General features: G+C 43.5%; 2 protein-coding genes across 2 annotated transcripts; both read right to left on the minus strand.

Moving 5' to 3' along the window:
• Positions 1-20: 20 nt before the first annotated feature.
• LOC131678698 (uncharacterized) lies at positions 21-12,641 on the minus strand. Its single transcript, XM_058958965.1, has 6 exons — positions 12,368-12,641; positions 12,175-12,305; positions 11,989-12,112; positions 11,648-11,923; positions 405-713; positions 21-343 (listed from the first exon to the last, which is right to left on the minus strand). The coding sequence occupies exons 1-6, from the start codon at positions 12,521-12,523 to the stop codon at positions 92-94; spliced, it is 1,248 nt and encodes a 415-aa protein (XP_058814948.1). The 5' UTR covers positions 12,524-12,641; the 3' UTR covers positions 21-91.
• Positions 12,642-12,758: 117 nt separating this feature from the next.
• LOC131678705 (uncharacterized) lies at positions 12,759-24,174 on the minus strand. Its single transcript, XM_058958978.1, has 6 exons — positions 23,643-24,174; positions 23,404-23,546; positions 14,072-14,324; positions 13,863-14,003; positions 13,613-13,797; positions 12,759-13,553 (listed from the first exon to the last, which is right to left on the minus strand). The coding sequence occupies exons 1-6, from the start codon at positions 24,057-24,059 to the stop codon at positions 13,502-13,504; spliced, it is 1,191 nt and encodes a 396-aa protein (XP_058814961.1). The 5' UTR covers positions 24,060-24,174; the 3' UTR covers positions 12,759-13,501.
• Between the last annotated feature and the right edge of the window lie 2,780 nt (positions 24,175-26,954).

Raw genomic sequence — 26,954 nt, forward strand, 5'->3', positions numbered from 1 at the left:
ATTCGTTTTGTTTTGCCTGCTTTTTTTTAGTACAGTTTTAATTTTTTTTCGATTCTTTAATAATTCATATTCAAAAATCCGACTGCAGAAGTCAAGCCTTCGACCACTCGTGATCGAGCATCCAGCCGAGCAGTCGTCGTTTCAATCGTTCCACGCGGTTATCCGAACAGTAGTTGACCGCTTTGCTGTTGAACGGTGGCGACAAGTGGGAATAAAAGACCAACGAGTGATACATGTAACCTATTGCGACCATGTGCACGATGCGAAGATATGGAATCCGATCCAGCTTCAGAGCCCAGTCCGGTAGATTTTTGGCAGTTTTGAACAGGTGCTCCCAGGACAGCTTGAAAGAGGATGTTGAAAGATTAGTATGGTTAACAAATTGTATTAAATTTTTATGTTACCTCGACAAACTTGGAAAAGGCCAATGTAAACACTTGGAACTTGGGATAGATCATGTAGGATATTCCGCAAAGGAACGATGCGATTCTATTGTGCGTAGGACTATCCTTTCCATAATGACGACAGAGAAGACAACCGATTAAACGATAGCTGCCAATGTAGACTGCTAAGGAAGACATGAGCTTCAAGCTAAGACTGTTGCGCATACGTGCTAGTAAACGTGCCGGGTCCTTGTACAGCAGTGGGAATTTGGTTATTAATGCTCCGGCAATTTCGATGATGAAACCTGCGGCGGTGTACTTGAGGATACCCTGTGGATAACAAGTTTAAAATTAGCCCATATTAATTGGATGTGATTTGCTCAGTTTTTGGGAGATGTAATTTATAGGAATGTTCATTTTTTCATTAATTCGCGGAAGCGAATGTTTAAATCTAATGAATGTCTGACTTTTTGGTTTATTGAAATCTACAGTCCCGTGTACGCATCTAAATTCGGGCAGCTCAAATTTTTCGCACTTTTTTGGTTTCGATTAACCTCAATCGTTTTACCTCAATCGTTCACGTTGGCTTCAGCAGCATTTTTGAGGAAAACTGAGCCCTGGATAACATTCACGTACACACCGCATCACCCATTCACTGTTTTAGCATGTATTATTAAGGTTTCTGTGATCAATACATGGATGGAAATTGATGGATCCTGAAATGCGTAATTATAAGTAAGGAGGTATAGAGGGATCTATCAATTTGAACAACCACTATCGCTTTTTTTTCGTTTAGAAAGGTCATAACGCATCAAACAGCTAAAGTTCTACCACCGGGGAACTTTTTGTCTGGGTCCATTGAAGCGTGTATCCGCTAGAGACTAGCCAGAGGTGGAGCAACTTGGCAGCTCCTATACAAATCGTTGCCTTTTTTTGGGTCTAGAATGGTGGATCAATCTTTTTTCAAGACCAATTTCTAACAAAAGCGTAAACTTGCTAACAGTAAAAATTCTCTCGTCAGATTTTTTTATATTCGATAATTCATTTTTGAAGTCTTTTTGGGGGTTTGGTGTTGTTATAAAAATAATACATCTGTACTCCGATCATTTATGTTTTGGAATAATCGGCATACAAACCAGTAGCGCGCATACTAGTTATTTAACAGCTTCATTTAGTTTTAAGATATTATGGTAGTAAGATTTGTATTGCAATGTAAACGTAGCACACAATGATACTGAACTATTTTAATGTAGAATACATTTAAGGTTTCAATATAGGGGTCCCGTTTCAAAATATCGGCTGCGGCGCCGCGTCAGATTTTGAACGTTAATAACTTTTATCATACTAAACAGAATGATTTGATTTTTAGGCCAATTTGTTGCAAATATGTTCCTCTATGCTGTATTAAAATTTGAAGTATGTATAACATGCACTAATAACAAAAAAATGTGTTTTGAAAAATCTTTCGAAAACGACTCGGAAAAGTGAAAATTTTCAGCCCATCCCGCACAGAGCCGTCACTTTGGTAGACCAACCGAACAATAAAATAATGAAAAGTTTATATATAGGTCCACTACATGTTTGTTCCTATGGTTATTCGCATTGGGTTGCTTGACGAGAGCAGTTGGTGGGGGAAAGACGGCATATTCCTTTGGTTAGGCCATTAGAAGCCGGACGGAAAGGAAAGGCTCATGCACGGCACGAGAACGAGCGAGAAAGCGATAGTAGTGCATATTAGCGCGATTCTATAAATATCTGTCGGTCGGTTTTTCTCATCATTCGTATTCGTTCAAGCACTAGCAAGCAGCCAGTCCACCGAAGGAAAGCAGTTGGCGATGACGAAGGCGGAAAAAGTACCCCAGCTACTGGTGACTCATCGCAACCCGATCAGGAACTGTCGCCCTGCAAGAATTTCGCCCCAACTAAAGGGCAACAGAGTAGGCTATCGTTCCAGCGTCTGGGTCGTGAGATTGTACAGGACTGCAAAATCGAGCTACGCTTACAAAGCTCAGTCGTAATGATGCCCCGAGAAGCCAACGACGCAAACTTGGTCGGTTTGTTCGAGGATGCAAAATAGTGCTTTCTGGCTCACCGTGTCCGCGGGGAGTGCGTCTGAATTATGCTCCCGCAATAAAACAATAAACGGTTCTTTACAGGACCAATTAATTGTGTTGTAATAAGAGTTAAACTGAAATTTACATTTTATGGTGCATAACAAATAATTTTCAGAAAGCTATATAAGAAATACGATGTGTGGAAAGAAAGAAAGAGAATTTAAATTATCCTCTCGCTCGTTTCCGTGCACTGCTTTTCCATTCCTTTCTGCTGCTACTACCATCATAATTTAAACGAATGTGCGTGTTCCCCCACCATCTCATGGCCAGTGTTGCCACAATTGCATGTTGCTATTACAATTTGAATTATTTTATTGATCCTCTCTAGTATTGATAAAATATAGAACGTGCAAAGTACACTAGTCGCATGCTTTTATTCGAACTTTTTGGCAGCCTCCGTTGATTAGCTGCATAAATCGATTTGTTTGTGCAGCTCCTTGCTAGTAGAAAACTAAATAGCCTTTATCAGCGCTAACAAATAAGACAAAAGAATTTAAATTTGTGAAAATCTTCTCCTTCCTTCTTTTCAAATCTGCAACATTCTTTGAAAATATTGTTGGAATGTTGTTATTGAAAAACTGAACATGCAAGTTTGCTAGCATTGGCCACTAGATTGAAGGCGATGGAAAGACAGAATATTCGTTTTGGTTATGCTAGTATTGGTAGCCGAACGGAAAGGAAAGGCACAGGAATGGCACGAAAACGAGCGGGAGAGCGATAGTAGTGCTTTCTCGTGTTTTCATATATGAATATTGGTCGGTCGGTTTTTCTCATCATTCGTATTCGTTCAAGCACTAGCAAGCAGCCAGTCCACCGGAGGAAAGCAGTTGGCGATGATGACGGTCCGCAAAAGTGCCCCAGCTACTTGTGGCCCATCGCAACCAACTACCGATCAAGAACTATCGCCATGCTAGTATTTCGCCCCAACTAAAGGGCAACGGAGCAACTAATCCGCTGGCTAACATTCCAGCGCCTGGTTCGTAAGGTTGTGTATTACTTCAAAGTCGAGCTACGCTTACAAAACTCAGCCGTAATGAAGCCAGTGATGCCTACTTGGTCGGTTTGTGGGAGTGGGCGTAAATTACAATAAAAGCAACGGTTCTTTTCAGGACCAATCAATTGTGTTCTAGCGAGAGTTAAACTGAAACTTTCATTTTAAGGTGTGTAGCAAATTTTCAACAAGCAACATAATACGTTGTGTGGAAAGAAGTAGCTTGCACATGGAACAAAAATTTAAATTATCCTCTCGCTCGTTTCGTGCACTGCTTTTCCATTCCTTTCTACTGTTATTATCAGTATTACCAAAACGAATGTGTTGTTGCATATGTTTAAGAGAAACGTTGAAGTCGCATGCTTCTATTCAAGCTTTTTGGCAGCCCCCGTGAACTAACTGCATATGATTTTTTTGTGCAGCTCCGCGCTAGTAGCAAACAAAATGGCCCTACCAGTGTCTGATTCGTGAGATTGTGCAGGATTTCAAAGTCGAGCTAAGTTTATAAAGTTCAGCCGTAATGGTATCCGAAGAAGCCAGTCTTGTCGTTTTGTTCGAGGCTACAAAACAGTTCGCCAGGCACGTAACTATCATGCCAAAAATATCCAACGATCCAGCGCATCACCATCAACACCAACGCCGATAACAAAGGTTTTTTTCAGAACCACCATTATTACCATAGAGAATTATTTGAAAATTTCCCATTCAAACGTGATTCTGTTGAATATTATTAGATTTAAATTAACGTCTCGAATTGAAATCACGACGCTCTGGTTATGTGACAGACATTACCCACCCATCTTTTTTATTGTGACCACGACTAACGGTTTAATATAGACACCCCATTTCAATATTTCTGAAGGAACAGAAGGTCGAGTTTGGAAAGTTTGTAACTTTCATTGTACTTAACCAAATTACACAATGTTCGTACTAATGATTCAGAAATATGATCAGGAATCTTCTGTTAGATTTGTAAGTATGTATAATTTACATGAATAAAGAAAAATTGATTTTCAGGAATCAATTATTATCTGTTCTTCCATTGGCCAGTACTACGCGACTTCCTCATGCTAACAATTAATTTCATCGTTAGCCATCTCCCTCACCAAGGCCAACAACGCCAACAAAACTGGTCCTTTTCAGGACCACCATCATTTTTGTAAAGAATAATTTGAAATATTCCTCGCCCAAATCACCATTTGTCCGAAAATTCCAATGAGTATCAACATATTTGAAGAACGTGTTCCTTATGTATTCTACATCTCTCCGGTTATGTCGCAGACATTACCCACCCATCTTTTTTTCTTGCTCTCCGATAAAAAACAAGCTGTCATAACCTTACACCGTAAATGTCACAGTGCCTATCAGTTAGATGACATGCGGTCATAGATAAACAAACGACGTCACTTACGCCTTTGTTAAATGCGAAGTTAAAAATGACAATCACAAATCTAAATGTTTTTAAGTATTAACGACAAACTTTCGAGAATAGTCATATGCTAAAGATGTTTCAAGAATGACGGGAAAGAAAGGCTCACACTAGAAATGCAATAAATCAGATCATGCATTTTGCATTTTAATCTATTTGTAATCATTTTATGAAACACCAAAATGACGAATTGAGTGGTTTGTATTTGCATTAAAATAGTACGCTGTTTTGAAATAATTATCCTGATTATCTCCTCCGAATGTAAATAAAGAAAAACAGTTCGTAAAAAACGCCACGAAATTATTTTCTTGCATAGACATCTACAGTATCACAATTAGTGGACGGCACTCTATGGTGGCGACATCATCCCAAACACGGTGGTTTCAAGCAACTTAGGCTAAATGTCAAGTTGCGGGAGGGTTGAGACTAGCACAACCATGAGTAGCTGTGATGAGCACAGCCCAGTGACTAGCTAAAAGAACACCAGTGAACTAGCAGTGGCAGCCAGAGACTGCAAGTCATAAGTTCATGAGCACAGCTCTACCCCGAAGAACTTGCATACAGTGTAAATAAACCACTCAGGTTTCTAGTAGGACGGATCTTGTAGTTTGTCAACCTTCCCTCAACCCCTTTCTCTGGGTGAAAATTTCAGGTGTATGTTTACAGATTTTTGACCTTCTTCTATAAATAAACACACAAACATTTATAGAAGTTACACATACACATATGACACCAACTTGAAATGGCGAATGGTTTAACAGCACGGCTGTCTCCGTCCCGTCGAAATCTTAGCAGGTCTCCGTCTTAAAAACAAATGAGATTGGATATGCAAACGGAGCAAAGTCGAACTTGGCGGAGGTGAGAAAAAGATAGACGAGCTCTATGAGTTCATGAACAACAAGCACAATGTGCACACCATGATGAAGCAGCTAGTGACGAGTATTAAAACTGCCGTAACAGCTGCTGAACGCGAACAGAAGGCGGTCTTGAGGAGAACTGATTCAGCCGAAAAAGCTCTGATGGATGCCACAGATAACGCGAAGGCAGAAAATGAGGAGTTACGGCAATACTCGCTCGTAACAAACAGTGAGGGACACGTCGGGGTAACAAGAGGGCACGAACAGTAGAAGAGCGAGCTGGAGGGCACCAGCGACCAGAAGAATGTTGAGAAGGACTGTGGTTGGTGCATCGTGGGAAGCCAGCAGGCGAAGAAAAGGGAACGGAAACAAAAGGAAGAAAAGAAGAAGGAACAAAAAAAGAAAGAGAAACCTAAGCTTCCACTGATTATCGAAGCGAACGATAAAACATCCTACGCCGCTCTTTTCAAGAAAGTGAGAGAGCACGCAGGACATAAGGAATTGGGGGAGAACGAACGAGGCGCACCCAGAAAGGCGAGATGGTCTTCGAGCTAAAGGAGGATCATTTCGTCAAGAGCTTGATCTGCCACGAACTCGTTGCTAAATCCCTGGGCAGCGGAGCGAACGTGAGAGCCCTATCGTTTGGAACCATTAGTCGAGTGCAAGGGTCTAGACGAGATAACGAACGTAGAAGAATTGAGGTTGCACTGAACGAGCGGTGCAAACTAGATGCACCGGCGTCTATCCGGATGTGAAAATCGTATAGAGGCACTCAAACAGCGGCGATTCGGCTCCCGGTGGTTGTTGCCAACAAAACCGGCAAGATAAAAGACGGATGGTCAGTGTGCTCGCTGAAAGTCGCTCCGCGAGTTGCCAAGCAGATGAAGCGATGCTTCAGGTGCTTTGACCTCGGACATCAGGCGAGGAACTGCAAGGGCCCAAACAGGTCTGCACTGTGTAGAAAATGTGGAGGAAAGGGGCACGTTGCTAGAGACTGCACAAAGCATCCAAGATGCATTTTTTTTTTGCAAACCGGAGGACAGAAATGACCACCCGTCATGTGGTTATTTTCGTCCTCCGGTTTGCAGATTATGCATCTTGGTTGCTGTGGTTTCAAATACTTTGCGTTGCGTACAAAAAGGCGAAGGCAGGCCAACAATTATGGAGACAACCCAGCATAATCTCAACCAATGCGACATTGCACAGCAACTGTTGTGCCAGTCGACAACAGAAATGAAGTGCGATGAGGCAATTATTGCAGAGCCGTATCGTGTTCCTTCCGATAACGGTAACAGGGTGGTGGATAGGACAGAGATGTCAGCCATCCAAGCGATGGGAAGTTTCCTTGTCCAAGAGATGGTGGATAGCACACACGAGGGCTTCGTGGTAGTCATGATCAATGGTGTATTCGTCTGTAGCTGTTATGGTTCCCCACGATGGACACCAAAGTAGTACAATCGGATGCTGGACGCACTAACCGACTCGTTAGCCGGACGAACGCCGGTTGTTATAGGAGGAAACTTTAACGCTTGGGTTGTGGAGTGGGGTAGCAGACTGAACAACGCAAGAGGTTACAGCTTGTTGGCGAAACTGGATGTTAGGCTGTGCAACGAAAGTTCCGCTAGCACATTCCGTAAAGACGAACGAGAATCCATCCTCGACATAAAACTCTGCAGTCCTTCGCTGATGGATAACATGAATTGGCGAGTTAGTGAGCAATACACAAATAGTGACCACCAAGTGATCCACTACATCATTGGTCGGCGAAATTATACGGTAATGCCGAGAGTGAGGACTGGTGAGCGGAAGTGGAAAATAAAGGACTTCGACAAGGACCTTTTTGTGGAATCAATTCGTGCTGACAGCGTCACTCCAATTCCGAGTGTCAATGAGCTGTTTGAAACTGTAGCGAGGGCATGTGATGTAACAATGTTTAGGAAAATGGAGCCGAGGAACTACCGGCGTACTGGTGGAACGGGCTGCCTGCCTAAAAGCCAGAAGACGTGTCCAGAAAGCAAGATCTTAGGTAGTCAGAGAAGAGTGTAAAGAAATATTCCAGGCGGCCAGGGTCGCTTTTAAACGCAAGATAGTGCAAAGCAAGTCCTCCTGCTACAAGGAGTTGTGCAGAGAAGTAGACTCCAACTCTTGAGGCAATGTTTACCGTGTTGTTATGGCCACGATCAAGGGTACAATAACACCAGTCGTAACGGACTATTGTAGAGGCAGTTCGGATTTCGGAAAGAAATTTGGACGGTAGATGCCATCCACACAGTCATCAGGAGCGCGGAGAAAGCATTGCAGGAAAAGAGAAGGGGTAATCACTACTACGCCGTCGTTACGAGCGACGGGATGAACGAGGTCAACCTCGCCAACTGGGTGGCTATCGCTGTAGCACTGCACAAAATGCGGGTCCCGGACTATTTGTGCAAGGTTCTGAGAAGTAACTTTCAGAACCGAGTATTGGTTTACGAGACGATCATGGGGCAGAGGTCGATTAGCGTTACGTCGAAAGAACCTCAGGACTCCATATTCGGTCCAACACTCTGGCGTATAATGTAAGTTAGCACTACAGCAATTCAAACCAGATGACACTCAGTATCAAGGTCAGATGAATAATCGAACAGTTTGAGATGTACATAATAGAGACCACCCATCATCGATATCTACTCTACATCAGCGTTATGCGGATAGTAAAATATATCAAACATAATATCCGTCGCAGCAGATAAACTGTTCGTGAGAAGTGTCGCATCAATTAAGCAGTTCGTGAGAATTGCCGGCAAAATGGACAATTCCTGAGAATCTTCTATATAAGTTAGTCCTAAGACAACCCATGAATAGTATTAAGCTAATAGTGAATAAAAAGCGTCGCCCTAGAAAATATATTTTGTTGATATTCTCTCTCAGAGAAATCCTAACTTGTACAACGGAGTGTTAACACTGCAACTGTCTAGGGGAGTCGAGATCGTTGGCTTTACAAATGACGTTGTCCTTACGATAACCGGCTAGACCCTCGAGGAAGTGGAGCAGAGACAATAAGCATCGTGGAAACCTGGATGGCTGATGTCAAGTTGCACCTGGCTTACCACAAGACTGAGGTAGTGCTGGTCAGCAACCGTAAAAAATCCAACGTGTCGTGAGCAGCGTCGGTGGGCACGCAACTCAGTCGTGCGCACCGTTCATTTCGCCTAATAGCTGTTCATGTCGTGAGCACGTACAGAACGATATCGTCGAAGGCGGTATACGTCGGGATGATTCCATCTGCATCACTCTGGTTGAGGACGTGGAATGCTACCAGCGGAGCAATGCACGAAATGCAAGAAGACTGGTTAGAGCGAACTCGTTGGCTAAGTTTCAGCAAGCAGAGCTGCAAATTTTCAACAGTTTGTTTTGAACTTGAAGGAAGAAAAATTCTCAAATCATACCCTACTATGTTCAATTCGCAGTTGTTCGTTTCCATTATTCATTCAAATAGCCGACCTGCTCAATAATTTTCCATTCATTTTCAATTTCATTGACCATGTGAATATCTCTTTACTGGGGTATTGACTAGGTTTTTCAAGCAAAACTATTCTGAACATAGTTCTTACTGTCCATGCAAGCTTGAAAAAGCAAAACATGACGACATTTAACCTAAACTGGCCTCTACAGAGCAGATGACAGCTTTGGTTGGTGAATGAAAAAGCATCAATTTGAAATGAAGACGTATGATTCAGTTATCAAAATCCCGCCAACTTGAATGTGAATGATTGAGGGAGGCTTTGAATTTGAATCATGGTTGGGTTTGATTGAACTGAAAGTTGGCATTTGAAAATGAAAATTTGCGCCGTTGACAGCAAGAGTCAAACAACGCTGAGAAAGGAAGGTGGGCCCAGCGACTCATGCCAAATGGGTCGGCGTGGGTGCATAGGAAGCATGTAGAGGTGAACTTCCATTTGACGTAGGTTTCGTCCGGCTACGGATACTTTCGGAAGTACCTGCATCGGTTTGGACATGCTTCGATACCCCTTTGCTCGGCGGGCTGACCACTGAACCCTATCAGATGGCCCGTGGAGGAGATTAGAGAGCAGCCGAAGAATAGGTCACGAACCTTCACCCTACCGGGAGTTCGATGTGGTAAAAACGTTGGAGTACGTGGTCTTCGATTTCCCCAGATTCGAGGAAAAGGGAAGCGAGTTGCCGGTTCTTAGCACAGAGAATCGTCTTATAAGAGAAAAGACGTGGAATAACATGAATAGCGTAGTCGCGCATATACCAGTGGAACTGCAGAGGAAATGGAGAAAAGCCCAGCGAACTAATAACCAGAGTACCTTACCGGTTGCCACGGAATAGGCTAGATCTATCGCTGGGGACCAGAGTGAGAAAGTCGCGTTGAACAAGCAGCGGAAGCACCGTTTGTGGGTCGTCGACCGGAACAGCTCATATGTAGGTTAGATCAACCGCCGGGGACCAGAGTGAGAAAGTCGCGTGGAACAAGCAGCGGAACCATTGACAGATCCATTGACAGATCGAATGTGTTGGCTGGCAGCGGTGGTTGTGTGTGACCTCGCTTTATAGGCAGTGGTATGATCACTGTCGTCAAAGCGATAATAAAGTGTTTTTCTTGGGATGTTATCGTAGCCCAGGGATAGCGTAATGATTTGTGCATTGGGCCGGAGTCCCAAAGGTTGCAGGCTCAAATCCTGACTCTAGGTCATCATTTCGATAGTTTTTCCCGTTGGATACCACAAAAAAGTCTCAGATGATTTACCACTGAGAAATATCCGAGTGGAGTTTGGGGCTAGATAGCGCAAGTACGTAGATGATCTAAACGGCGTAATAGATGGAGGCGGAATGCAGAGGAAGAGTCGGGGGTAATAAGGCTCAAAGGTGGAACCATTTCGTGGATCAAATGAGGCATCAAGATAGCAGCGAAGAACTAATGAACAAAAGAGGTGCGACGAAATCACCCAGCTCTGTGTCTTGGAATAGGTCGTTTTTCAGATTGATTGCTAATGTTTTCTTTGTTGGAAAGGCAAAAACATACGTATTAACTTGTCATAGCTGACGTACGTAAATGTTAGGATCAGGAGACCCAAATTAACATGTTTACATACGAAATGAGCTGCTTATATTCATAGCCTCGCAAACTTTAAATGATTTAGCTGCTTGGCTAATTAAAGTAGAAATTAGTGAACAGGTGTTACCGATTTTTGCATTCAGTGCCACGAAGCTTCAACTTTAGAATCCCCGAGCTTCCAATATTGCATAAAATGAATGAATGGTATCTGAGAATCATAGATTCGACGTTTGTTCGACTGTTGAAAATAGTAAATAAATGTCCGAACACAATCAATATGGTTGCAACACAGCACGGCCGGTACAGCAAAATTTTTAAACGATTGTATTTGCCGCTGCATGTAATGTCAATGAGTGCGCTGCGGCGGATTGTGGCTACTGTGAAATTATAATGCATTCAAAAATCACTTCAAATATGACGCAAGGCGAGTACGGAAAGCACGTCAGTAAGCTTTCATTTCGGTAAACAATTATTTCAATTGCATTGAACATTCTCTGGACAAAATAGATTTTTTGTTTCTTTCAGAAATTTTAGAAATTGAAATCGGTTGGTGTGTAAACGCTTTGAGTTTAAAGGTACCCTGAATTAATACATTTCCACTACTGAAATAAGGTGTGATTATTTTTTTGGAAAATAATAAATTTGTTTTTTTTTAGAAATTGTTTCTTTTGTCATTTGCTATCCCTTGGTGTACAAAATCGCAGCGTTGCTCAAAGTCTAATAAGTTATTGAGCTATACAATCTGGAGCATAATATAAAATTTTAGTAGTTTAAAAATCCCAAAAAAAACTATTTTACGAAATATTAAACTTACATCAGCGATGAAAGCGTCGCAAGATTTTTCATGAGAGCAGGCTTTGTAGCCACTCGGATAAAGTGTACCTAACACTCGGCTGTCATCAGTCGACTCCCGATCCGGTTGCTTAACCGGAAGCGGATGCATAAACCAAAATTGGTTGACTTTTCCCTGCTGCAACAGGTCCATAATCTGTGCGTTGAAAATCATGAAAAGTAATGTGCCACAGAGTTTCGATTCGCGCAGCGCTACCACCAGCCATATTTTGCTTTTCTTCAACATAACCTCCAACATCTAAAAAATCATCGAAAACAGATCTATCATTACAAATCAACGCACGAAACAGCTGCGCAACTTACCATGTTGAAATAGGTGATCCCTTGTAGTCTCAGATGAACTCTCGATAGTTTGGGTGACAGAGCTGCGCTAAAGAACCCAGGAAATCCCATAACCCAATAGTAGTGTAGCTGACCGAACATCTTGCTACAAACAGAAGGTTAAAACGCATTATCAATCGGGAAAAGTTACAGATATTACAAACATACTAAAACAGGCATTGAAGGGTTAGGCCAACCACTGCAATCAGGTACGTTTTGTAAGAAACCCCGATGTAGCTGGCGAAGTGATCTCGCCAGAATTGTCGCGTATAGCCACCGCCCTTCACCAGTGGAGGAATCTATAAAAATGTTAAATTTTAGTTTTGGAAGTTTCAATAATACTATTAACCGTCAATTTTACCAAAAGATAGGTGAGATACAGCTTAAAGCTCCCCGGCAGCAATCGACGAGCACTTTCAAAGAACGAAATCCAACAGGAAGCGTACTCGGGATGGCAAAGGTCACGGCATGTTTTACCGGCGGTCACCTCGTAGAAACACTTGCTCAGTTCGGACATTGTTGTTGATCACGTGGGAAATGAAGCACAACTAAACGAACTATTCCGCAGGACCGTACGGCAGTTTGCGATTTCCCCTTAAACTGTATCGTCTAAAATGATTTGCATTCGGCTGTCGCCGGAATTTAGAACAGCCAAATTCGGCAACGCGGTCCGTACGGTGATAACAGCGAGTGAGAATCGTTCCCTGGTTTAACGGTTGTGGAGTCGGATATATCTGTGATTGTGTTGAAAGTTTGTGTCTGTAATTTATTCTAAACTTCAACCTTTTAAAATAACAATTACTATACGCACTAGTTTGATCTGAACAAGCTAGGCGACCTACGTGGGTAATCCAAAATAGTTTTGTGTGTCACATGACTTTCACTGTAGGTCATTTGAATCAATTTTAATAACAGTGATGAGCCTCAAGAGATTATAAGAATATCACTAAGCTATTGAGTCACTCTTATCAAACATTTCCTAATCACGCAATACATTTTTCACCGTCTTACATTTTCGTTTTTACACGGTGCTACACAGGTACCTCATAATAAAAAGGGATGCAATTATTACATTCTAGTTCAAATGGGTGCAGCACCAACTAAACTGTTGTCATTGGAAAATTTGAAAATTGTGTCACTGCTTGTAGGAATATTAGCTTAAGTCGGCAACTAGGTTCTAATAACGTGGGAAATAGTAGCGTCCGTTGATACCCTCTTATACTGGTGGCAAGAATGATAAAAATGTTTCTAAAATGTTTCTTTTGACAGGTGTGGTTTGAGGAGTTGTGAGCCCCGTATAAGCTGACTCGACGGGTCACAGCTCTAGCGACAGCAAGAATTAAAACAATTTGGAATCTAGTTGCATGATTTCCTACTGTTTTGGAGGGAGAGAGCGATCAAGGCAATGTGCGCCCTGCCGATACCTATGCCACCCACTAACCTAATATTAAAACCAATGTTCAGTCGACGAATCCAAATAATCCAATAGTGATTCTCAATTGGCAGCTAGGAACAACTTGGCCAGACATTCCGATGCTGTCCGAGCTCTACAATAAGTGCGAAAATTTATTATTTTCCATCAATGTTACCGGACGACAACACTTACTGTGAGTTGGAACAAACATCAGTAAATTTCAGCGCATACTTGGACATGGCGTACGGATAGTAGGCTCTACTGTACATGTTGTAGTTCATCAAAAGTACCCAGGCGATCGAGGTAAACGAGAGCCTATTAAACCTCTTGACTAGATCAAGTCCACCGTACTGTTCACTAATGTAGTTCCAGATGTTCTATTATGATGAAAAGAATGGACATTTTATCTTTATTAGAATTTTCAGTAAATAGTGTCTCTCACCTGAATCATAGCAGTCATCGCCAGACTGAACACGTTGAAATTCGGCGATAGGGAGTAGGACAATCCACTGATCAGACCTGCCACAGTGCTGTCATAACTGGACACCTTTCGTCGGTGTTGTGCCAGGAAGCAGGTCACAAACTACGAAGAAATTTAAAAAAGGACTGTGAACGGTGGAGAGCAGTATACATACCCTAAACTAAACTTACTCGAAACAGTCCATTGTAGAGGGTTAGGAAGGCAACAAATTTGAAGCGTATTCGCGAAATGGCTCCGAGCAGTGCTGGAGGGTGTCGTCGGATTCTGGGAGCAGATGCTATCAGCTTGCGAGCCAGTTCTAGAATCATTCCGAAGGTGAAGCATGTTTTCATGCCATCCAGGATGTAGCTTTGGCAGGTATTACGATGGAAGCATGGTGTTTTACTGTGGTCGTTGGAGTTTTTCTTCAACGGCGCGAAGAACCTACAATTAGGGTTAATTTCTTTAAGAGAGTTTTCGGAAAATAAATTTACATATTACATAACCATAGTAATAGGATTTGTGAAGTATTCAACTGCATTATTTCGAAAGCTGAATTAAATTGCGTGTTAGTGCCGTGTAAACATGTAGAACTTAGGGTCGTATGTAGGATATGTTCACAAAAAGATTTTTATCCTTTTTACTTCTATCTATTACATATATAAAAGTCAATGTTTGTATGTATATGATTTATGGACACCCAAACGGCTTAACCGATTGCCCTAAAAATTTATACGTTGTAGGCGTTTGTTATGGAGCGTGTTTGTGTGCTATTGGTTGGGGATTATCTGCTCGCCAGATGACGCTTCGGAGCAAATTGTGTTTTACTCCTATTTCGTTGGAAGTCGCAGCAACGCGCGATGGGTATTAGCTAGTCTATCTATATAAAAATCAATGTCTGTATGTATATGACTTATGGACTCCGAAACGGCTCAACCGATTGCCGTAAAAATTTATACATAGTAGGCCTTTGTCCTGGGGCGTGTTTGTGTGCTATTGGTTGGGAATTATCTTCCCACCAGATGGCGCTACGGAACAAATTATGTTTTCCTCCTATGTGGTTGAAAGTCGCAGCAACGCGCGGCGGGTATTAGCTAGTTTCTTATAAAAGAAGTGTATATAATTCGCTCAAACTTTCAAGCTGTGTTCAGAGGCCCGGAGAGCCAAATCTCATATACCAATCGACGCAGCTCGACGATTTGGGATACTGTCCGTGTGTGTGCGTGTTTCTATAGGAAGGTTTAAATAGCTACAAAAGCCTGGCCTGCAGTGTAATGGTGTATTGACACTGTATGAGACTCTAACGTTCATGCCTAGCCACTAAATATATTCCTTACTCTTTTTTGCCCTTTTGCCCACGAAACTACATTAGGAGAGAACTTTTTGGGGGGGGGGGTCTCGTTGTGCTTTCATCTTTCGTGCTCTATGTCGAAGCCTCACTTGGATCAAGGAGTGGTTCGACCATTTCGATTATAGTGGTTTTAATCTTAAAAAATGAAATTATGAAAAAATTTCTAACCCTATGTGCGGCGTCGGGACTCGAACCCAGGTGCACACCCCCTCTTATCTGGCTTCTTGTCTCCATCTATTATGTCGCACTGTCGCTCCAGGCATACCCCTACGAACTTATTCGAACCTAGGGTATTCAAATATCACGTGATTCGGTGTCTCTTGCAGTTCCAGCCAATGTATCGGACTAACTCCGAGCCAATGGATGACTAAGCGTGTCCAAACCGACGCAGGAACTTCCGGAAGCATCGGTGCCCGGACAAAGACTGCGTCAAATGGAAGTTCACCTCTCCATGCGACATGGCTGTTGTAATTTAACCGATCGTCAACCATCACAGCGCACGCATCGATGGGATGGATTGTTCCTAGACGCTGATCACGACACGCTGGAGTTTTTTACGGTTGCTGAGCAGCACTATCTCGGTCTTGTGATGAACCAGCAGCAACTTGACGTTGGCCATCCAAGTTTCCACGATGGCTATTGCCTCTACCGTCAACATCACCACCTCCTCAAGGGTTTCTCCGGTTAGCGTCAGGACAACATCAACTATGAAGCCAACGTTCTCAACTCCACTGGGCAGTTCCAGTGCCAACACTCCGTTGTATATTATATTCCAGAGCGTTGGATCGAGCATGGAGCCCTGAGGTACTCCCGCTGTGACCCTAATCGACTTTTGACCAATGTTCGTTTCGTAGACCAGTACTCGGTTCTGAAAGTAACTTTTGCAGAAGCTTGCACAGATAGTCTGGAATCCGCATTCTGTGTTGCGCTACGGCGATCGCCACTCAGCTGGCACTGTTGAACCCGTTTTTCACGTCTATCGTTACCATGGCGCAGTAGCGATTACCCTTTCTCGTTTGCTTCAATGCTTTCTCAGCGCTCGCGATGACTGTGTAGATGGCGTCCACCGTCGATATCCCTTTGCAGAACCCGAACTGCAACTGCGATAGTCCGTTCTCACTTTTAGCGTAGGTCGTCAGCCTTTTGAGGGTCACCCTTTCCAGAAGTCTGCAACAATTTACGGTGTAGCCATGCGGTTGGGTTGTCCTTCGGGAAAAAACCTTGCACACTAATTTTCAATTGGTAAGTGCACATTTTAGCCGGCGTCGTTGGACTCTTGATGTTGGCCATCACGACACGAAAGTGTTGCCCCAGAGGTTAGTGTCCTTGTAGCAGATGGACTTACTAAGCACTACCTTGCGTTTAAAAGTGGGCCTGGCCGCCCGTAATGTAACTTTACACCCTTCTCTGATTACCTCAGATCTTACCTTCTGAACGCGTCTTTTAGTTTGTAGGCAGGCACCACGACGGGTGCTGAGCCTTTCGTTCTACCAATTCGCCGGGCTCCGGTAGTTCCTCGGCTCCATTTTCCTCGGTATTCTTACGTCACACGCCCTCGCTACTGTTTTCGACAGTTCATCGGCACTCAGCATTGGAGCAAGGCTGTCAGCACGAAGTGCTTCCACAAAAAGGTCCTTCTCGAAGTCCTTTATTTTCACTTCCGCTCGTCAGTCTTCACCCTCCGCGTTACAATGCAATTCCGCCAACTAATGGTGTAGTGGAACGCCTGGTGGTTGCCATGTGTGTACTTGAGCTTAAGTTTGAGCTTGTGCGACCACCCATGGCTGTCACTCCGTTATAATTGAAGTTGCACAGTGTTTATTGAACAATACCGGCGCCGACCATGCCCGAACGTAGATCGCGGAAGGAAAGGGAAGGGATGTTAGTCCGATACTTGCTTTTACTAAAGGCCGTTTATACTACAGCGGACTCCACAAGTATCACGGGAGGAGGATATTTGTTAGTAAGTATAGGGATGCATAAATTCTTCACCAGAGAGGGGACTCCACTATCTGGACTCGATTATCGATCCATCAACTCATGGACCGGGGACTAACAGCTTTACTTCCCTTTCAAAGGAAGACGTGACCACATAATTTTTAACCTTAGAAAAATCTCAACGACCTCGACTGGAATTGAACCCAGACCAACTGGGATGGGTGATGGTCACGCTTACCACTCATCCACTGGCGCCGTCGCCTGGTGGTCGCAGCACACACGCTCACTAACTCGTCCTTTCCTGTTATCCATCAGCGAAGGACTGCAGAATGTTATGTCATCATCGATTCCCGATCGTCTTTACGGAATGTGATAGCGTTGCACAGCCTTACATACAGCTTTGCCAGAATAAATATGGTTTGCTCCTGGCGATCACGAAGCCTTCGTATGCTATCCACCACCTCTTTGACAGGAAAACCGCACATTACTTGGATTACCGCCATCCCAGTTACCGCCATCGGGAGGAACACGATACGGCTCTGCAATAATTGCAACGTAGCACTTCGTTTCTGTTGTCGACTGCCACAACAGAAACGAACTGCTCTTTCTCCAGGTTACATTACTCTATTGGTGCGCTTCTCACTTCGTCTTCCGTTGTGATCTCGTCCAGATTCCTGCTCTCGATCACCGTTTCTTGAACTAAAGCTCTCACGTTCGCTTCGCTTCCTACCGCTTCTTCCACGAGTTCTCGATAGATCGAGCTCTTGATCAATGGTTCCTTCTTCAGCTCGAAGAGCATTTTACCTGTCTGAGTGCTCCTGATTCTTACAAAGCTCTTCCCTAGTTCCCTCAGCTTTTTCACAATTGCCAGTAATGAGTACCGCTGTTACAATAAATTGCTGTACAAAGGATATGTGAACCGCATCCAACAAAACTTACAACGAAATCCGAAAGGCTTTTGGACTTTTGTTAATACGAATAGAAAGGAAACGGGTCTTCCGTCTAGGATGGTCTACAATGGCGAAGTAGCGACTACGATGGCGACAAAGTGTTCCCTATTTGCCAGTTACTTCTCGAATGTCACGACTGATGCGCCATCTGCCATCGAGCTCGACAACGCGGCCCTTGATGTCCTCGTTGGTGCAGTGGGTATGGATGTATTCACCATTTCAAAACAATCGGTTCTCTCGGCAAAAAACGAAATCGTCTTGTGTTCCTGGGCTGAGGACTGGACGCCTTCAGCTGTTCTGAAAAAATGCTCCGATATTTTAGCGATCCCACCGACGCACCTGTGTCACTTCAGCAGCAAAAAATTCCCGATGATTGGAAGTGTTCAGACATGTTTCCGGTACACAAGAAAGGTGATAAAAGCAACATCGAGAACTACCGAGGAATCACTTCGCTGAAAGTCGAACCAAAAATTTTCGAATCGCCTATCAACGATGTGTTGTTTTCTGATTTTTCCCTGGTCGATCGGTTGAGAAGAATCTAGTTAGCTTCACATCGTTTTGCATAGAAAAAATATCCCAGAAACTGCAGGTGGACACGGTCTACATTGATCTTAAGGCCGCTTTCGACACAGTTTACAACGAGATACTGCTAGCAAAGTTCGATAAACTAGGATATATCACGAGATTCTGCCACTGGCTGCGATCCTACGATGTACACCACGAGGTCGCAGTGGCGTAGTAGCGGGGGGGGGGGGGTTGGGGACGAACCCCCCCGCCCGAAATATTTTAGAGAATTTTGCAAAAATTCAATATGTTAAACAAAAATATGACTAAAATTTTAAATAAAATTCTCAAAGTTTCATTTGCTAAAGTTATCTTGTGAAAATATTTCCTTGTAGTGAAAATTGGCTGCAGACTCGACACCTACCTGACGGCACGGTGTGGAGGCTAGCTCAACCGCCGAGGACTATAACAAGTAGATCGCGGCGAAGCGAGGAGCTGGGAGCTTATTGGTTCACGAAACGGATGTCGGTACCGAGAGACCACCAGGCGATTCGCTACCGCATCAGCCAATGGAACCCTGCTGCAGCACGAAGAAGGACGGGCCGCAAGCTAAAGTGGAAGACGAAAGACTTTAACGAAAACCTAGTTACTTCGGCGAACAACGTAATCAAGTACGTTGATTGGGCTGATCTAACAAGAAGGATTGTGACGGCTTGTGACGATACAATGTCACGAAAACTAGGGCCATGCAGTAGACGGCGTACACGCTTCTTGTCTTAGATCCAGAAGGCGGGCTCAGATCGTAAGAACGGAGAGTGAGAGAGGAGCGCAAGCGACGTTTCGAGAAGGTAGGGACTCTTTAAAACGGGAGATCAAGCTTAGCAAGCCAATTGCCATAAGTAGCTGTGCTGAGAAATAAACGCCAATCCCTGGGGGACGCGTACTGAGTCGTCATGACGAAGACGAGGGTCCGTCGACACCAGCTGAAATATACCCGGGTAAGCTAAAGATAATCGTTGAGGGTCTCTTCCCGAATCACGATTCAACTACTTGGTCACCGACACCGTACGGCGAAGAAGAAGGAGGTAACACAGCCGAGTGGTAAGTGACTAACGACGAGCTCAAAGAAGCGTCGATGTGACTAAAATCAGAGAAAACCCCCTGTCCGGATGGAATACCAACCGTGGCGCTGAAAGCTGCGATCCTGGCATATCCGGACATATTCAGGATGCTACTGCTGAAGTCTTTAGATGATGGTAATCCCCGAAATGAGGAAGGTGCAGAAACTGATGTTGCTGCTAAAGTCAGGGAAGTCACCGGGCCATCCAGCCTCGAATAGACCAATGCTGCAGCGTGACATAAAAGAATGAGCCAGATCCTGAAGAGCTACTACCAGAGTAGAGCACTGCCGTACCAGACGAACAAACGGGCAATTTGCAATGCGAGTCACAGCGGGCGTTCCTCAGGGCTCCATTCTCTGTCCAACACTTTGGAATGGGATGTACGATGGGGTCTTAACACTGTGGCTTCCCAGGAAAGTGAAAATCGTTGGTTTCGTGGACGATGTGTCACTAACGGTGAGACACTTGAAGAAATGGAGGTGTCGGTGACGGAGACTATGAAACCGCGAAAAGCTGAACAGGATGCTTCGATTGCTGGTTGTACGAGTTGCGATTGCGTACCGGGGGCAGTATGCTTTGTCGCCGAGATGATCCCCATCTGCAATACCCTGACGAAGGATATCAAGTGCTACAAACAATGAAACGCCAGAAACGTGAGGAAGATGATGAGAATCGATTCGATGGTGACGTGGCAGCAGGAATGGGACAATACGGAGAAAGGAAAGTGGACCTACCGGCTCATCCAAACCTATCGGCGTGGGTCAATAGAAAATACGGAGAGATGACCTTCCACCTGACACAGCTCCTACCGAGCCACGGCTGCTTAAGGAGTATCTTCATCGGTGTGGGTACGCAACGTAAACACTGTGCTTGGAGTGTGAGATCGTCGAGGAGGCACCGGAGCGTCTTTGAATGTCCGAGGTTTGAAGTCTTTGAATGTCCGAGGAGAGTCTTTGAATGTCCGAGGTTTGGAGTGATGTGCAGGGAGCTACTTAAAACGGTCCTCACCATCATTAACCCGGATAATGTAGCCTACAGAATGACATGCAACGTAAAGACGTGGAACGCAGTAAACAGAGATATGATGTAGATCAGTGATTCTCAACCAGGGGTCCGCGGACCCCTAGGGGGCCACGAAGTCATTGCTGGGAGTCCGCGAAGAAAAATATATTTTCCGAGTGCATATTGAAATTTCAAGTCATGTTTCCTAACAAATTGAAAATAACATATTGATAGCATACAAAATTGATGTTTAACTATGGGGGTCCGCAGCAACCCAGTCTGATATCTAAGGAGTCATTGGTACGAAAAAGGTTGAGAACCGCTGATGTAGATCATGACCGTCTTACAACGGAATGGACATCGAACCTCCGAGGACTAGTCGAGTAGACTGCAACAGAGCAGCGAGTATGAGTCGTCGAAACGCCAGCGAACCGGACGTCACGCTCCATGAGGATTCGTCAGACCGACCACGGCACCCCATCGGTAGATTCACCGCTGAGGACTAGACTGAGTAGACAGCGACGAGGCACCACTAGTCACGGGTCATCGGCGCACGAGTGCACCGGACACCCTGCTTCACCAGAATCGCCGAATTGACCTTGGCACCTAGCTGATTAGCTCGATCTCGGGAGAACTTCTCGCGCCGAGGAATTCTCTGTCGGAGTAGGTCAGGTCCATCGTCGGGGAATAGACCGAGTTGTTAGCGAACAAGTTGAGGAGCTGAATGGATCATCAAGGAAGTAGTGCTAAATGGCCCAAGAAGAGAACTAAAGGGCTTAAAGGAGTTGGGGTGCTAAATGGCACCGGCCACGGAGCCAAAGGGCTCAAGAAGTTGTAGTACTGAACCCAAATAAGAATCGGTATCGGAAGAACTTCTTTCGTCTGGGACCTCTCCGTCAGCGTAGTCAGATTCACCGCCGGGAACGAGAACGCGTAGATCGCGACGATACACCACCAGCCGCGCCGGGGCTCCAGCAAACCGGATGCCCTACTCTACCGGAATCGCCGAACTGCTCGCAGCACCTGGCTCGTTGGCTTGCTTTCGAACTTCTCTCGCCGGGGAACTTTTCGTCGGAGTAGGCTAGATCTATCGTCGGGGACTAGACCGAGTAGTTTGCGAACCAGTCGGAAGCTCAACGAGGAAGTGGTACTGAATAGCACAAGGGAACTGAAGGGCTCAGTAAACTAGACAGTCTGAAGTTTGCCGCCCAGATTGTCCTCGTAGGGGAAGAGTATTAAGTCTATACCAACAGCTTTACTACCTTGACTACCATTTTTTCCTGCTCAACATTTTTTCCTGCTCAGAATGTTTTTGAACATTTTTTCATATATATGCAAAAAAATTTCATATTACCCCCCCCCCCCCCCCCGAAAAATTTTCTTACTACGCCACTGGAGGTCGTCGTGCAAATTGGTGACAACGTGTCTGAATCCTTTTCTAATAATTCCGGAGTTCCTCAAGGTAGTACACTAGGTCCGTTACTACTTTCATTATTCGTAAATGATGTGGTTTTCGTCCTAATGTTTTTCGCTGATGACTTGTGTTTTCCAGATTCTGGACAGCAGAGTTGCCAGACTTCTTGATATGTAGTCTTCGCTTTACGTCAATTGCCTTGGATTGACCCGCTGAACCTACCACCATATGAGAACCGTTGCAGGCTAATAGGACTACATATTTCGCAAGATCGTAGACACGCTTCGCAGGCCAATTTTATATCAAAGCTTATGTTGGCTGAGTACGATGTACCCGATTTTCTTGGATAAATCAACACAAACTATGCTGCCAATAGTCCGATTATTGCGATGATTTGTCGCTTCAACGAGTTTGCGGAGCACTTCGATTTCGATATCAATTCGTCACAATTTCGTCACCGTTTGCTGTTAGGTTCAATATTGTTAGTTTAGTTCATTAGGACTTATTGTCAGTTGAATACAAATTTTTAAATACAAATACACAAGTCTGGATATATAATGTCATTCAAAGCAACCGTTTGGAGTGCGTTCACAAAAGTTTTGTTCGGTTCACTGTAAGAAAACTGCCTTAGCACGACCCTATCCGTCTTCCACCGTATAGTTAATAATGGATGCATGTAGTGGAATAAGAAATCGACGGTATTTATGGATTCCTAGGTACCGTACAGCATATGGCTAGAATAATCTGGTAAACAGATGTGGCAGTAAATTCAACAAAACTTCTTTGTTATTGGACCTGCATGTTTCTCAGTATAGTTAGTTAGTTAGCAATGTTATAACAGTCTAACAATAGCATTAAGTGTAATCTGTACGGCACGTGATTTTTTAACTAAGCTGCACATCTTCATTTCCAAATTGATATTTTTTATATTGTATTCTCATTTCGAATCCAACAGATGGTAATAATAGGTACTACAGATGTAATAAGCACAATGTCCTACTTGGATGGCAATATTATTTTCAAAATAAGTGAACGTTATGGGCGAGCATAGCGTAGTTGGTAAATCGACTGCCTTTTACACAATTCACCCGGGTCCCCAAACGAGGCCACATAGTGTAATTGATTCTTTCTAACTCGAAATAGAGGCAGATGACCCGAAGGTTAAAACCTCTATAATCAAAACAAAACAAAAAAGGTGAATGCTCTTTACCCTTACTAACCACAGTACTGATTTTCCACTTACCAAAATTCCACCGCTTTCGTTCTCTGCGCATAATATCCAATCGTAGCACTAATTAGCATGAACACCACCGTACCGATCGTCTTCGATTCTCTGGCATACTCCATCCACGGATGATTCCTGGACTTGATCCAGCACTCTACAAACTATAAAACACAACGTTAAATTCACTTTTTTGCTACAACTCATCTCACCACCACCCAACACATCCGCAAACTGTCCAATTAACTTCCAAAACGTACCACATTGAAAACAGCCCTCGCATGGCTCATCTGAACGTACTGAGGCATCCAAAACATCACCAACGTTCCCGGTAGGGCTGCCATCGAAACAGAATAATTGTTGATGATCCGTCCGAACCAGTGATAAAACGCACAGAAACAAGCACTCCAGCTGTTCGATACCACCCACCCGTTGGCCACCATGCAGCTGAACTCGAACAGGGTCTGCCTCACAATATGCCATGAAACAGATTTTTGCGTGTAGATCAACAGGAACAGCCGAAGAATTGACACCGGTATAAAGAACTGCATGTTCCCCCAAACCGTTGTCCGCAGCTGGAACAGGATATGACTGTGGCAGGTTTTCCCCGGATGTGACAATGTGGCACAATCCACCCCCGCGGTAAGTTCGCTCCAATGTTTACTTATGGCACTCATTTCTTCCTTAAATCAGATCTTTCAAATCTGGGTCACGACGAGTAAACTTCTGCGATCGACCGATTCATACCCTTGAACATTCTGTACTATTCGTCACAGATCCGCGGACACAACGTCAATGGGCTCATCGAGCACGAATCAAATGAACCGAAAAAAAAAATTGTCGAAGGGTGCTTTGTTGCGATCTATATCTGTGTAGGACTTGAGAAGTTCGAACATTTCAACTGGTAACGTTTTTTGCCTGCGTGTTATCAGACAGGTTTAGCAAATAGGAGCTGGTTCGGGCCAACTTGTCGTAGAGTGGTGGTAGTGGTGAACCGGTGGGGGTCCGGTCAACGAAATTCGGTCAATTCGAGTGCGTGTGACGGTTATCATCGACAGCCGTATACAACAATGTAGAGCAGGGCGCTAATTTCGAACCAATGAATTAAAACCTTATTAATAGTTGGCTGTAAATTGTAATCAGGGTGGCCCGCAATGCTAGTTTGGTGGAACATCGTTTGGCAGAGTTAGAACCACCAGTAGGTGTAAGGAAGGACTACAAAAAAACTCGACCAAATGAATCCAAAGTCAAAGTCGCGTCGCCGCGCACCGCTCGTACAAGCAAACCTGAAGTTCTTTTGGGTGCCTGACTGACTGGTCAGTTGCCGGTTGAGGTAGAGGGACAAAGTGAAAACTAGTTTTCAATGTTGGTACGTTCATGAACCGATTAGCATAAATTAATTATCAGATCGGAAGTTTACGGTTTGGGTTCTGGCAGCTATTGATATCCGAAGCGGGCTTCGTAGAATATCCGTTCAGTCGAGTAATGATTGATTGGGTGGTTGTGTGGTTCGATACTGATCGTTTTGCCACAGTAGCAGTGTCGAACGTGAAAAAATGATCTTGACAGACCTTCAACGGAATGCAACACTCTTATGGCAAAGACGTCACTAATTGAGTGTTTGTTTTTGTTAGGTAGCACGTTAAGACATTGATTGATCAGTATACAATCTGTGTGTGAGTAGCCGTGAGCTTGAACATGAAACAAGTTTCTAGTGATTTTATTGGGGACACGTTGAACGATAGATTGAAAGGGGGGAATTTTTTGGTTGTGTTGTGAGATACATATCTCATTTTTTGCTGATCGACTGGATTGGCTTCAAACGGTCATTCCTCTTGGTAGGTGATTCCAACAGATTTTTAGTGTATGTAAGTAACTGCAACTCATTGTGCGGATTGTTATTGTGAATTCATTAAAATCAGAATCAATATCGGACGGACGGTCGCGTCGTTCTTCTTTTACCGCACGGAAAGGCATAAGGTTGCAAAAAAAACTAAACTTATAGTTTTTGAAACCGATTTGTTAAAATTTGGCACAGTAAAATGATTTTTGATTTTTCTCAACTATCTATTAAATTTTTGGTTTTTTTTGTCAACAGGCGATTAGCATACGCGCACATCTTATTACATCTCCAAGTCAATCAATGTGCTTAAACTTAAGGAAATTATCTCGAACGTTCAATATTCTTCGGAAACGGCCAATGTTACTAAGCAGGTGCCGGTGGCTTCTTTGACATAGTCACTGATAAATTGTTAACAGTTATCAATGAGTCGCTTCGGCAAGGTGTTTTTTTTTCCGGAAGCGTGAAGAAAGATGGTCGTTATTCCAATGCCAAAATTTCCAAATACATAACATAGTATCCAGGCCCGTGCGCAGAAAATTCTCAAGGGGGGGGGGGGCTATATTAAGTGAAGTTTATTTTAAAAGAAACGTAAAGAAACCCTCAAACTTTGAATATTTTTTCAGAGGCCTGAACGACGCTGCTCAACAAATTGTGTAAATGTTTGTTATCGATAAGGAGTCATCAAAAGACACCGCGCTGTATAGTGGTCGGAAACCCCAAAAACGTGAACTTAATTCACTAGAGGCCAAACCATCGAATATATTTACAGAGTATCCTTGGACGAATTGTTCGTAAGAATATTCCCCACAACCTGATAAAAATTAAAATTAGGCATGGCTTACTACGATCAAATTAAAAAAAAAACTTTTTATGCTGATGAGGTAGAAAGTCGGTGTCTTCGACAATTAAAACATGCTCGTAATAAAGAATTTTGTTGAACTAGTTGAACTTGTAGGATTTAATGTTATCGATTTGTAAAGCGTTTTCTATGGCAACACCCACAAATTTAGTTTTTTTAATATAACTTTTTCCACTGTGACTTTTCGTGCGAACCGTGCTCCAGACAAATGTGGAGGCATTAAAACCACATAATATTGTTGAAGACTAAGTAAAAATACCCAAGTAAAAAAACATTACAAAATGAGCTTAAAACCTTCTTACCTTTATTATGCGTAGTCCGGACATTGAAAATAGTGCCTGCTCGTCCATTTCGGTTTGCACCTTTCTCTCTTATACGCAGTTGAACTTAGTGTAAAAAAAAATCAAAGTTCTGCAATAACTCTAAAACGAATGAGAATTTTTACAAGAGGTGTGCTCCGCCGATTTCAGGTAAAATTTTTATATGCGGTATTCAACGATATTTTTACATGCAGTCTTCAACAATAATTTAATTTTTACATGCATTCTTCAACAATATTATGTGGTTTTAATACCTCAACATTTGTCTGGAACATCGTTTGCACGAAAAGTCACAGCGAAAAAAACTATATTAAAAAGCAAAAGGTGGGGGTTCACGGTTGCGCACGGGCCTGATAGTGTCACAGGCCGATAAATATGCTACCGATCTACGAGAAAGTTCTAGAGACGGTCGTTAAAGAACAATGGATGGGTTATGTAGTTTTGTTTGACTTAAAGTAGTGTTTCAAACAATTGATCCCCGTAAACTGATTCGTGTTTTGGAGAAATACGGTGTACGGAAAAATGCTCTGAGTGGTTTCGCAGTTTTTTA

This window comes from Topomyia yanbarensis, chromosome 1, assembly GCF_030247195.1.
Source record: "Topomyia yanbarensis strain Yona2022 chromosome 1, ASM3024719v1, whole genome shotgun sequence".
NCBI classification, from domain to species: domain Eukaryota; kingdom Metazoa; phylum Arthropoda; class Insecta; order Diptera; family Culicidae; genus Topomyia; species Topomyia yanbarensis.